General features: G+C 44.6%; 1 protein-coding gene across 14 annotated transcripts in view; it reads right to left on the minus strand.

Annotated features, from left to right (window-relative positions):
• Positions 1-1356: 1356 nt before the first annotated feature.
• Positions 1357-12112, minus strand: part of Adarb1 (adenosine deaminase RNA specific B1) — a 123634-nt gene continuing 112878 nt past the window's right edge. For 13 of the 14 annotated variants that reach the window (XM_085679787.2, XM_085679796.2, XM_085679786.2 and 10 more), the window contains 2 exons: positions 6326-6504; positions 1357-5444 (listed from right to left, as the gene is read on the minus strand). In XM_085679787.2, coding sequence (XP_085535913.1) covers positions 5265-5444; positions 6326-6504 — 359 coding nt within the window. In that variant the 3' untranslated portion in view covers positions 1357-5264. The remainder of the gene's footprint in view (positions 5445-6325; positions 6505-12112) is intronic. The other variant, XM_085679797.2, reaches the window with a different exon arrangement.

Raw genomic sequence — 12112 nt, forward strand, 5'->3', positions numbered from 1 at the left:
TCCACAGCTGATCTCCTGAGAACTCTGCTTATGTGACCATTCTTAACCCCAAAGGATAAACTCATGCTCTGAATGAAGTTGGCTACTGCGCGAGACTTTAGTCCACCTCATGTTCAAGATCAAACCCAGGTTCAACCACCGGTTAGAGCAGTAACAGATTGCTAAAAAGCGAAGTCAGGTAGCTGTCACACCACAATGTACGTCTGCAATACTTTAAAGAACATTTAGTTCACTCACAGAAAATAAAAGACACAAGCAGAGAGACAAACTGCCTGAGACCTAGCCAAGTGGCCTCTGACCCTGGAGAGGAGGGTATGAAAGGAGAAGAGGCAGTTGGCATTTCCTAGGTCACACAGGTTAACAGTTGTTTGCCCCCATTTTTGGTTTCCCTGTTTTCAGCCTGAGATAAACAATCAAAAGCAAACGTGTTTAACTGAGTAAGTCAAACTGTCAGCTGAATTGGTTTTACTACCTGACCAGTTTCAAAACAGAGAAGAAGGTCATGCATGTCTCTAACTGTGTTGCTTTTAAAAAATAGATGGGCACTGGGCAGTGGTAGTGCACGCCTTTAATCCCAGCACTCAGGAGGCAGAGGCAAGTGGATCTCTGTGGGTTCGAGGCCAGCCTGGTCTACAGAATGAGTTCCAGAACAGGCTCCAGAGCTACAGAGAAACCCTGTCTCAAAAAAACAAAAGAAAGGATGGATGGAAGGGAGGAAATAAGGGAGGAGGGAGGGAGGGAGGGAGAGAGGAAGGAAGGGAGGGAGGAAGGAAGGAAAGGAGGGAGGGAGGGAGGGAAAAAGGGAGGGAGGAAAGAAGGAAGGAAAGAAAGAAGGAAGATATATGGTACATATGACTCTTTAAAACACCTTTACATTTATTTTATATTTAATTGTAGAAATATCAACCAAATAGGTGTTTTCAACAGAAAATTAAAATCAAAGCCATTCCAAACTCTACCATAGCCATAGTGCCTTCCTTGTAGACTTATCCACATGCTTCTTTACATAATACATGCACATTCCCTCAAGATTACGCTTTCTACAATCTTGTAGCCAACTCTCCCTGAATCATGAACGTTCTTCCTTTTCACAGCACCCTGTATACTGGAGCAGAGTCAAAATGTCCCCAGGAAGACAGAGTAGCCAGGAGCAAGGAATTGAGGGAGTCTCAAGGTGGACACATGCACTGAGCACTTGGTGCAATGTACAGGAGATAACATGACCAGACACACTCGAGACCCACAGCCCTCAGGTGGCAGTTATCCATACTTTTCAAATTATGATCAAGAAGTTTTGATTCTAGACCCACCAATGGAGGCAAGAACAAAAGCAAAAAGGACAATCTCCACAAGAAATCATAGTGAAATGTCTTAGTCTTTATTGAGAACATCTCAGTCCTTTGTCTACATGTGACAACATCTCATGCTCAGTTCCGGCTGGGCTCGGTGTGAGAGGAAGCTCATGCAGGCTGTAACATGTGGTATATACATAAATATACATACAGAGAACACTGAGGATTGTATCTTAGCAACATGTTTCTTGGCTGAATTACATTCATGAAAAGTGTCCAGATTCTAAAATCAAATTAAAAGTATATAACTCAAAGCCTGGAAAAGCAAACAGCTTTCAGGGGCTTATCCCATTAACATTCCACAAACTGTGCTTTTAACCTACTGTGTTCCATTCAGAAGAATGGCCCATCAGTTCCTTATGTACCATCAGCTCCTGCTGTGGCTACAATTAAGTGCTTCTGAGGCTGGGCACTTGTCATACAAACAGCAAACACAAAGTACAGGCACTACCACAGAGACATGAAAATTTCCCCAGGAACAGAAGGAAAAGTGCACTGAGCGGCCAGTCAAGATTGATCAGACCTATGTGACTTATCTGCTCATTCCCTAATGTCACATGAACTCAGCAGCCCCAGTGTGGAGCAGTTCACAGCTGCAGATCGGGTGTCACCACCTCTTCAGCCTTGGGGAGACTGTCACAGGCTAGATATGCCAAGAGACAAGGATGCATACAAGCTGTACACACTGAACACATACACTCTGCCCTTCCCATGATATAGTCTGGGGCTGACAATATGAAGGAATCTTCAGAGAGGTTCCCTAATTTTGAGAACTTACAGATGTGAATTTCAGCTCATTTTCTGTCTCTTTCTGGATCAAAGTTACGACTGGACAGAGCTGACATTTCCGAAGTAAAATATTTTGGAAGTGACAAGTTGCTCCTGCACTGTGTGTATTTACTCTTAGCACGGGGTAAAATGCAGCTTACCCCACATTCCTGACTCTCTGGTGGCTGCCCACCCTTGGTGCACCTGTCTGAAACTAAAGGGGAGACATAAGTTTAAAAAACAAGTAACTACAGCCTGGGTAAGATGAGCTGGGGATAAAATAGAGAGCAGCCTTAGGAGACGATGGCTTGCACACTTAAAACTTATTTTTAATTATTAGAAAAAAACCTTAATATAGGAAGAATGGTCAAAGACTCAGATTCAAAGCTGTAGTTCTTTGGTGTCCCTCGCTGGGAGAGGTGCTTCCTCCTGATATGATTAACAGGTCAGGGTTAATGGTATGGACACCACAACCACCCTGCCTAGATCTAAGTGGAGAGCCCTGGCCCTGCGCAAACATGCTAGCCTACCTGAGACTCCCTCGTGATAATGACCTCCTAGTGCGTAACTACAGCCCTGTCAAAGCTGGGCCTGAATAGTCCTGAGGGATACTGTTTTTTGGAATTAATACTTCAGGTTTAGCAAAGTACACAGAACAGAGAACCTCCTGACCTTTACCTGCTGAAGTATCCAAAAAATTTGCATCATGTTCTTGGCGTGCCAAGCTTTCTGCTGAGTGTGTGATGTCTAGATCCTGGACATGGACTATCATCATGGCGTCACCCACGGTGACCTTCAGGAAGGGGCTCAAAGAGCTTAGTATCTTAAATTAGCATTTCTGTTTCCTTTCTCTCTGTCACAGGCTGTTTGAGCTGCCCTAACCAGGGGCAGGCAATGCATGCCCCATGCTGCCTCCTTCTCACCACAGGGTGCCCTCTAAGCTGCCTTCCTCCCTCCTTCCAGGGCCTTGGTCAGGTGTATACAGGACAGGCCCCTGTGGTTTCAGGAGCTCCATGTGCTGTAACATTTGCTTCCTGGTTGGGCACCCTTGTTATGTGACATGGAAAGTCAGATGTAATGCAAGGTTTTTAGTGTATATGGGATATACTTTTGGTGCACTTTAAAACCAAAATGTACTTAAAAACAAACAGAAAAACCCAATTAAGTCCCTCTCCCCACCTCCACTAGAAAAAATACATTTAAAACAAGAACAAGAGCACACCAACATGGTGTTTTTCTTCCTGGAAAGTGCAGGAACCTGTGGGGAAGGTGCTGATACTATGACAATACGAGACCCTTTTCCTAAGGAACCCCAGTGCATTTTACCCAAACAAGGCCCTGCCATGGCACACAGGGCTCTGCGATCCTGACTGGGAGAGCTCACCCTTGTCAGGAGGGCAGGTGGTGAGTTGGAGATGTCTGTGATAACACATGTCACTAGAGAGTTCTGGTAGGACCTTCATGCCATGAGGATCAAGTCCCACAGGACGAGAACCAAGTGAGATACCCACAAGGACACAGACAGGGCTCCTGACATGGGGACACAAGTAGGTTCCGTGTAAGCAACAACACACAGCCTCTTGAGGTCTGCTGGGAAACTGGTGGAACCGACAGTGGCTATGCTTTTGTTCTGGTTTTTCGCAGTGTGTCAAGGACACAAACACCTGGATGAACAGCGCAGAGCCATACAGCTGTCAGCGCTCTGGATGCAGCTGCAGTGCACGTGTGCTGTGGGATGAGTCTGCATCTTCTCTGCTCGTGGCCCTGAGGCTCTTCAGAGCAACCCGCTGGACCAGGCTGGCACATTGAGCTGACAGCCACAGCCCCTCCTCTCTCTACTCCTCCCTAATCCTGAGTGGAAGCAACAAGGCACCTGGGGCAAGTCTGAGCACAGGAGGTCCAGGCGGTCCACTCCAGGGCCCTGGGGGCCACCCTGTGCCTAAAGGGTGCTGAGAAGCATTTTGGGGCTTAGCCACAAGATGCCAATAGCACCCAGGCCTGCCTGTCGAGACACCAATGTCTGGTCTGCAGCGTTCCGGCCTCACACTGTCTCACCAGCTTCAACCTGAATGTTTTATAAACACGAGTCTGATAAAGCTAGAAGAAATAACAATACTATGCCCTACCTGGCATGCTCCAAGAATGGTACCGGCTTAAAGAACTCTTTCCATCCTGTGAAGCTTTCTGAGTAGTCAGTGGTTCCAACCCACCAGATCCCAAGGAAGGAGCAGAAGGCAGGCTGTGTGCTCTGTGTGCATAGCAGCCCTACTGAGTGCTTCTAGGTCCCAAAACCTACATGGTTTAAACCCCCAAGTGATGACCAGCCAATACAGGCTATGGACATATTTCATCACCAGTTATTTAGAAGCAAATCAAGTTCTCCATGATTTGAGCCTAACCAGGGGCATGGTAGTTTCTAGAGGCAGCCAATCCTAGGTCATGACTCTGCAGGACACAGCATCCCTGCTGCAGGGCCAGTATGTGCCAGGGTCACACCATATCATGCTGGGTCACCCCAAAAGAGCTGTTAAAACCTACTGTGAGGACCTAACTGTGAAGGACCTACGGAGAGGAGCGGCCATGCATAGATGGGTGCATGGTGGTTCTCTCCCTACCTCTATATTCTCGTGCTCTTCCACATAGAAATGCTTTTCTTTTTTTGCAATTAAAATAATGTGGCATAAAAGTGACCTGACATAATTACTTCTTATTTTATAAATCTCATTCCTAGCTCTGAATAAATTATTTATTCAAGAATCTCACACAAAGTAATTTCTATTTTCCTATACTTAGGAAGCCCTACTCAGTAGAACTCAATGTCTAATGTAAACTGAGATATAAAGCGGTCACTGGGTAGCTCAGGAGGGGAAATGTGTGATAAGGGGTGGTGATGGGCCCCTATGCCCCCCCCATGCACCTCCACTGTGCACCTGATCCCCATTCACATGTGAGGTGCCCGGCACCAGACGTCCCCATGCTGCCCTGTTGGGGTGAGAGCTGCTGGGGACGGTGCTTGATGTCCAGTGGTTCCCCCAGACTCCCCATGCCCTCCCTAAAGTGCACACCTGTCCCGGTTCGGATGCAAGGCTCTGGGGGACGACTCGGCACTGCAGCCTCGCACTCTGTGCTTGACACCCGCCTGGCTCAGGGAGTGAGAGAGAACTGGTCCTGCTCTGTGGGCTTCTCCACCCAGGCGCCCAGCCCCGCCTTGATGAAGGCAGTGAACAGACGTGCCTTGGCAGCCTGGTACTCCTTCGCTGCCAGCTTGGACTCGTGGTATGTAGTGGGCTTAGTGATCTTGGTGCGCAGCAGGTGGGGGGGAACCTGTAGAAGGATACATGCACATGTAAAGCAACCACTGGAACAGCAACAGAAGAGAGAGAAACCTAGGGTAATGTCAAAAAATGATGCTCAGGACTGTGCTGGTTTGTGAAAAAGCAGACAGAAGAAGGTGCTCTCCTAGAACAGAAGCGTACCCTCAAGAGGCCAGCCTAACGCTCAGTTCCATCTCTAAGCAGTGGCTTGCAGGTCAGACAGATGGCTGCAGAACCTGTGCTTCTGGAAAATCCCAGGGCACAAGTTCCACCTGTCTCCTGTAACTATTAAAAAGAACACCTAGGTGATGCAGGCCTTGCCACATGGCAGAGACAGGAGGTGTCCTGCAGAGCCCTTGGGTTACCATGACAGCATTTATTTGTCTTTCCCCATGAAGATGAGAGAGCCTGTCTGAACCACTACTCTAAGCTGGCCCCATTGTAAGAAAACACCACATCCCTGACTTAAACAAGAACAAATGTTATTCTGCCTTATTAGCTTAAGTTTTACTTGGGGAAAAGGGCTCTGCAGCTAAATTAAGTTTCTGACCCTTGATGAAGGGAAAAGAAGCCAGCATGGCAGTGCTCAGTGATTTCCCTTCCTTTCCGTGATTCCCAGCACAATGGCACCAGCAGTCTCCTCCCTCGGTGCCAGGACAGCAGCTAAGACTCTGCAGGAGTAAGGGAGGAATCTGCCTTTGAGGCAGCTCTCAGGCTTGTGGAAACAGGACCATACTTTTAAGCTAACAACAATCTGAAGAAATAGTTTTCAAATGATCTCGTTAGGAAGTTGCAATGACGACATGATGATGAAAGCCAGGAGGGATGGAAGGAATGGAGACGGACACGCTGGGGGAGGTAGGCCGACACCCAGTGAGGGCGCCTCAGTACCTTGCCGTGTACACGCATCCAGCGACAGTACAACGCGTGCTTACACAGGCGGGATGGGCGGCCTAACTCGTCCTTCCCTGTTGTGGCATTGATGATCTCTATGGCAGAGTCGCCCACTGTCCAGTTGACACTGAAGTTGGGTGCCTTCCCCGGCTGCCGTGCCTCTGCATTGCTGATGCCTGGAAGAGAGCAGACACAGAAGTGACATGAAGCCCTTGTTTCCTACCAGGAGGAAGGAGGTGGCCAGCACAGCACACAGTTCAAAGCTCAGGATGTATATCATACCAGGACAAAGCACATGACTGCCACAAGGAGAAGCCTAAGCCTCCCAGTGTACAGCTGCTTCTTGGTGGCCCAGGAAAAACAGGGCTAAGAAGTCAGAACTGATACATAACTATATACTCGCCTGTGAAGGACAGGACTACAGTCTGACAGATTCCTGAATCCACAGGATTTCCTACCAAGTCTTAGCTCTCCCTGGGGACCAAGAGAGCTAGAAACCTCAAGCTGCCTCAAGTTCTACAAAGTGGCATCAGTGGGACTGCTCAAAGACAGACTATAGCCTTGCCACTAAAATGCCATGTACCAGGCCACTCAGTCTCACAGCACAGCACTCCAGGCATGTGCGGAAACCTAGTACTTAGCAAGTAAGTACAGGTGCATCCTCGTACTTAAGTTATTTCACTGTAACTAACCACAGGCTTGCTTGAAGAGTGAAAGGTTTTAGGAAGATATCTGGCCAGGTGGTGGTGATACATGATTTTATTCCCAGCACTCAGGAGACAGAGGCAGGAGGATCTCTGTGAATACATGGCTAGCCTGGTCTACAAAGTGAGTTCCAGGATAGCCAGGGTTACATGGAGAAAACTGTCTTGGGGAAAAAAAAAAGAAAAGAAAAAAGAAGGAAAGGAAAGAGAAGTATCTGGCTAAGGAAACTGAACACATACATTTAAGTTTTATGCTGTGCCTTAAGATATAGGACATGTGCATGCTATGGCCCTCTTACAGTCAGAGTTCCTGGGAGAGAACAGCACAGGGACAGAAATTCTGCAGAGAGTATCCCTGAGCAGGAAGACTCATCACAGCATGCTTGCTATTCAAGACTAAAGGCTTCTGAGTGGACTGAAGGGAAAGGTACCTGGCAAGTACATATAAGACAGAGACAAAGCCCTGGACCAAACTTCTAAAAAGAAATCAGTGTTAGAGAAAAAAGTATCTATGATGGACTTCATCACAGAATTCTGAGTGCAGCAAAAAAATACCAGTGAACCACTGGGCATGATGAGAGAAGCTACTCAGAATAAAATACACACACACACACACACACACACACACACACACACTTGGGGGAGGAGTTAGATAACATGAAAGAACCAAACCTATGTCTAATTTCTGAAAGAAATGGGACACAGAAAAAAATATGTGAAGAAACAAGAATAAAATCTTTCCACATTCTACGGAACCAACAAACTACAGAACTAAGACATTCAGCTACCCCCAAGCATACGGAGTATGAAGAAACGACATCAAAGCGTATCAGTAAACTGCTCAACATCAGCAGAGAGTAAGAAATCTGAAGCACAGTCAGGGAAGACAAACAGAGGAGCCAAGATGGGCTGGGCAATGCAGATAAGAAGACAGGGCAATGGCCTTTGAGTTCTAAAGAAGCATAAAGCCCCTACCATCCCAGAAAGATACACGAACTCAGCAAAATCTATTTTTAAAGATGAAAGCAAAATACACTTTCAGACATACTGACGCTGAGTAGTTAATTCATCTTCAGGAGACTCTTAAAAGGAAGGTAAGAAAGTCCTTCAGTCAAGGGGGAAGATGATAGCCAAGTAGGAATCCAGACCCACACAAAGGAAAACAGGGAGGGGGAGGGGCGGGAGGGGGAGTGACTCCTTTATCATTTAAATATCTTTAAATATAATAGAATTTTGAAGTGAAAGTAATAATGTGGAATTTTTAGCACACAAAAAATTAAAATGTGATACCACAAAGGCTGGGGGAAGAGAAATGGGAGCATCTATTGTAAGAGTCAGGGGCATGCCACTGTGTGTGAAGTGGGGTAGTATCACTTGAAGGCAGACTGTGGTACATTAAGGATATATATTGTAAACCCTTTAAAATTATTAAATCTACAAAAAAGTAACAGATAAAAACGTAAAAGGGAGCTAAAATATAATCAAACACAATTAATACCATGGTGAGAAAAAAATAGAAAGGGGAAACAAAGAACATTTGGATCAAATAGAAAATAAGGAGCAAAACTGACAAAGTTAATATTATCATAATAAAAATAAACGGATTAAACACCCCAGTGAAAAGGAAGAGATTATCATGTTTAAAATAAAAAGGTATTTAAAAGATATATATGCTATCACTAATCAGAGGAAGGCTGAGGTCACAAAGCAGACTGCAGAACAAAGGACATTTCCAGAGATAAAGGTCATCTTACAGTGATAAAGGAGACTGATTTATTAAGAGAAGTCAAAAATCCTAAACTTCTATGCATTTATCACAGAGCTGAAAAAATACATGAAGTACACACTTAAATTAGGAGAAAGAGACAATCTACAATTCTTGTAAAGAGAGAGTCAACATGCTCTCATGAACTGACAGGTCAAGTAGATCAGTTAGGACATGAAGATATGACAAAGTCAGTCAGCTTGGTCCAGCTGACCTTTGTAGATCATTCTACCTAAAAACAATCAATATGCACTTTTTTCTGGTCTCACAGATGGATTGTAAAAATATATTTATGCAGGGTGGTGCTGTACACCTTTAATCCCAGCACTCAGGAAGCAGAGACAATCTGATCTCTGAGTTAGAGGCCAGCAGGTCTATAGAGCAAAGTTCCAGGATAGCCAGGGCTACATACAGAAACCCTGTATGAAAAAAAAAACAGTATGTATATATTTATTTTGTATACACATGTACAGAACAGAATAGACAGGTGGTGGCCAGAGGATAGCCTGTGGCAAATGGATCCCTTCCTTCTACCATGTGTACCCAGGGGATCCAACACAGGTTACTGAGCTGGACAGGAATTGTCTTTAACCACTGAGCCATCTCACCAGCCCAATACAGAACATTACTGCAATGGAAAATAAGTCTTAATAAATTTAAAAGGACCTAGATTATAAAATGAAAGTCCATTGAAAACTGTAACACAGACATTTTTGCAAACCCCTCTAGTATTCTGAAAATAAGCAGCACACTTGCAAATAACCTATAGGCAAGTAGTTCTGAAATAAGTGAAAACACAACATAATGATATTTATAAATTCTTTAAGAGCAGTAAAAGATAATGATCTCTGCTAGCATCTTGAAGAACTAGAAAAAGATCAAGTAACACATTGTGTGCACAAAAAGATGAAAATAATGAAGAAACAGGAGTAATTAAAATACAAAACAGGAAATAATAGGAGAAAATCAATGAAAAGCAGCGATTATTTTTTTAGAGATGATCTAAAGAATTGCTACTAGTCATCTAGTTAGGCTGACTGCACTGCCTCAGTTTCTACTGCTGTGATGGAACACCATGACCACAGCAGTTTGGGGAGGCAAGAGTTTATCTGGCTTATATTTCTACATCACTGTTCATTATGGAAGGAAGTCAGGACAGGAACTCAAGTAGAGCAGGAACCTGGAGGCAGGAGCTGATGCAGAGGCCATGGAGGAGTGCTGCTTCCTGACTTACTCCCCTGGCTTACTCAGTCTGCTTTCTTATAGAACTCAGGACCACCTGCCCAGGGATGGCTCACCCACAATTGGCTGGCCCTTACCCATCAAGCACTAATTAAGAAAATGCCCTACAGGCTTGCCTACAGCCTATTTTATGGAGACATTTTCTTAAGTGAGGCTTCCTCCTCCCTGAGGACTCTAACTTTTGTCAAGTTGACATAAAACTAGTAGGCAGTACAATCACCAATATGATGGGACACAATGCCACTAGAGATGCCACAGAGATTAAAGTGGTAAGAATATCAGGGAAACATTTACACGCACATTTCACAATCAGATGAAATGTACAAACTTCTTAAAGATACAAACCACCAAGCTTACTCAAAGACAACGAGTGAAGAATAGACACTTAATTTGTAATTTCTTGTGACTGGAGAAATGGCTCAGTTCAGTGTGGTTGGGACTACTGGCTACTCTTCAAAAAGATCTATGGCAGCTCCTAACTGTCTGTAACTTCAGTCCAGGGTATCCAACACCCTCACACAGACATACATGCAGGCAAAACACCAATGCCCATAAAATAAAAATAAATAAATCATTAATTTGTAATTTCCTTATAAAGAAATCTTCATAAAAAGGCTTTACTATGAATTCAACCAAACATTTAAGGAAACATTAATATGAACCCTAAACAAATGTGAAAAGAATTTGGAGAGAACTGAATCTCAACTCATTTTATGATTGAGAAAGATATTGAAAGAAAACTATGGCCGGGTGGTGGTGGTGCACACCTCTAATCCCAGCACTAGGGAGGCAGAGGCAGATGGATCTCTGTGAGTTCGATGCCAGCCTGGTCTACAGAGCAAGTTCTATGACAGTCAGAGCTATTACAGAGAAATCCTATCTCAAAATAAAGAAGAGAAGAGAATTACTGCAGTCTTGCAGCTCAATGTGGTAATGTACCCCAATGTTGTAATGTAATCCCAGCACTCAGGAGGCTGAGGCAGGAGGATCAAGAGTTCTATCTAGGTCAGGCTGAGCTTAACATTGTAAGACATAGTAAGAAAGTAAGGGTGTAAGATAGAAAGGCAAAGGAGAGTTGACCTTACCGCTGTCTAGAACTTCTTAAAACATGGAGTTTGTCACATACATGGCTACCCACAAAAAAGGCGAAGTTAGACATCACAAGAATGCGCGCTGCTCAGAAGGAAAGTACCACAGATGTTACCAGGTATAACTGGTTCAGTGTTACCCAGCAGCTGTCAGCACTGCTGCATGTAAACAAGGCGCAAGCAGGGTTCTTGCCAAGAAGTATATGTGCTGAGCCCGCCCAGCATTTTAACAGCTAAGACAGCCCATGACACTTGTGAAGGAGCATGTTCAAGGCTGCAGCCGTGACAGACAACTCAGCATCTTGGGCTACTTCCTGAGTCCTATCACTTCCTCTGAGAACAATACCCTTCTCAGTTTTTCATGGGGATCCTTGATTCTGATCCACCTTAGGATCTGCATCTGCTTCCTCCTGGCTTTGCTGCTGAGCTATCCAACTGCTGAATGGAAAATACCAAGACAGTTCCTTTTCTGAAGGGAGGAAGAATGAATGTCCACTTAGCTGCGATTTGTGGGAATCTCTGACCATAATGAAACTGGATGTTTCTATACAAATGGCTATTTGGATTGTGTCATCTTCCTTTTCAATCGCATTACTTTTGTGTGACAGAACCAGAATGAAGGCCCATTGTTGAGTGAATTCTAGGCATTAGCTCTGCAACATTCTACTTTGACACTAAATAGCCAATTAACTAAGAAGTAAAACTCTAAAAGTGCAAACACCCCCCTTATATTTTAAGCTAAGTAAATTGCCATCTTTAACAAAAGCAGAGCAAATAAGGCAAAAAAAGAAAATAGCTAGCCCAAGGTTCCAATCTAACTACATGCTTTATCTGAGCAGAAGGCTTTAAATGGTCACATGAGTACATTTCAAGTCTCCAGGGCTGACACATCATGAGGACGGACACCCATGAGCAACTTACCTCTCTGGGGCTGCAAAGTGAGAACTAGGGTAATGAGTTGATCATAGGCCACCGTGCAGAAACC

The sequence above is a fragment of the Myodes glareolus genome, chromosome 18, assembly GCF_982192425.1.
Source record: "Myodes glareolus chromosome 18, mMyoGla1.1, whole genome shotgun sequence".
Taxonomy (NCBI): domain Eukaryota; kingdom Metazoa; phylum Chordata; class Mammalia; order Rodentia; family Cricetidae; genus Myodes; species Myodes glareolus.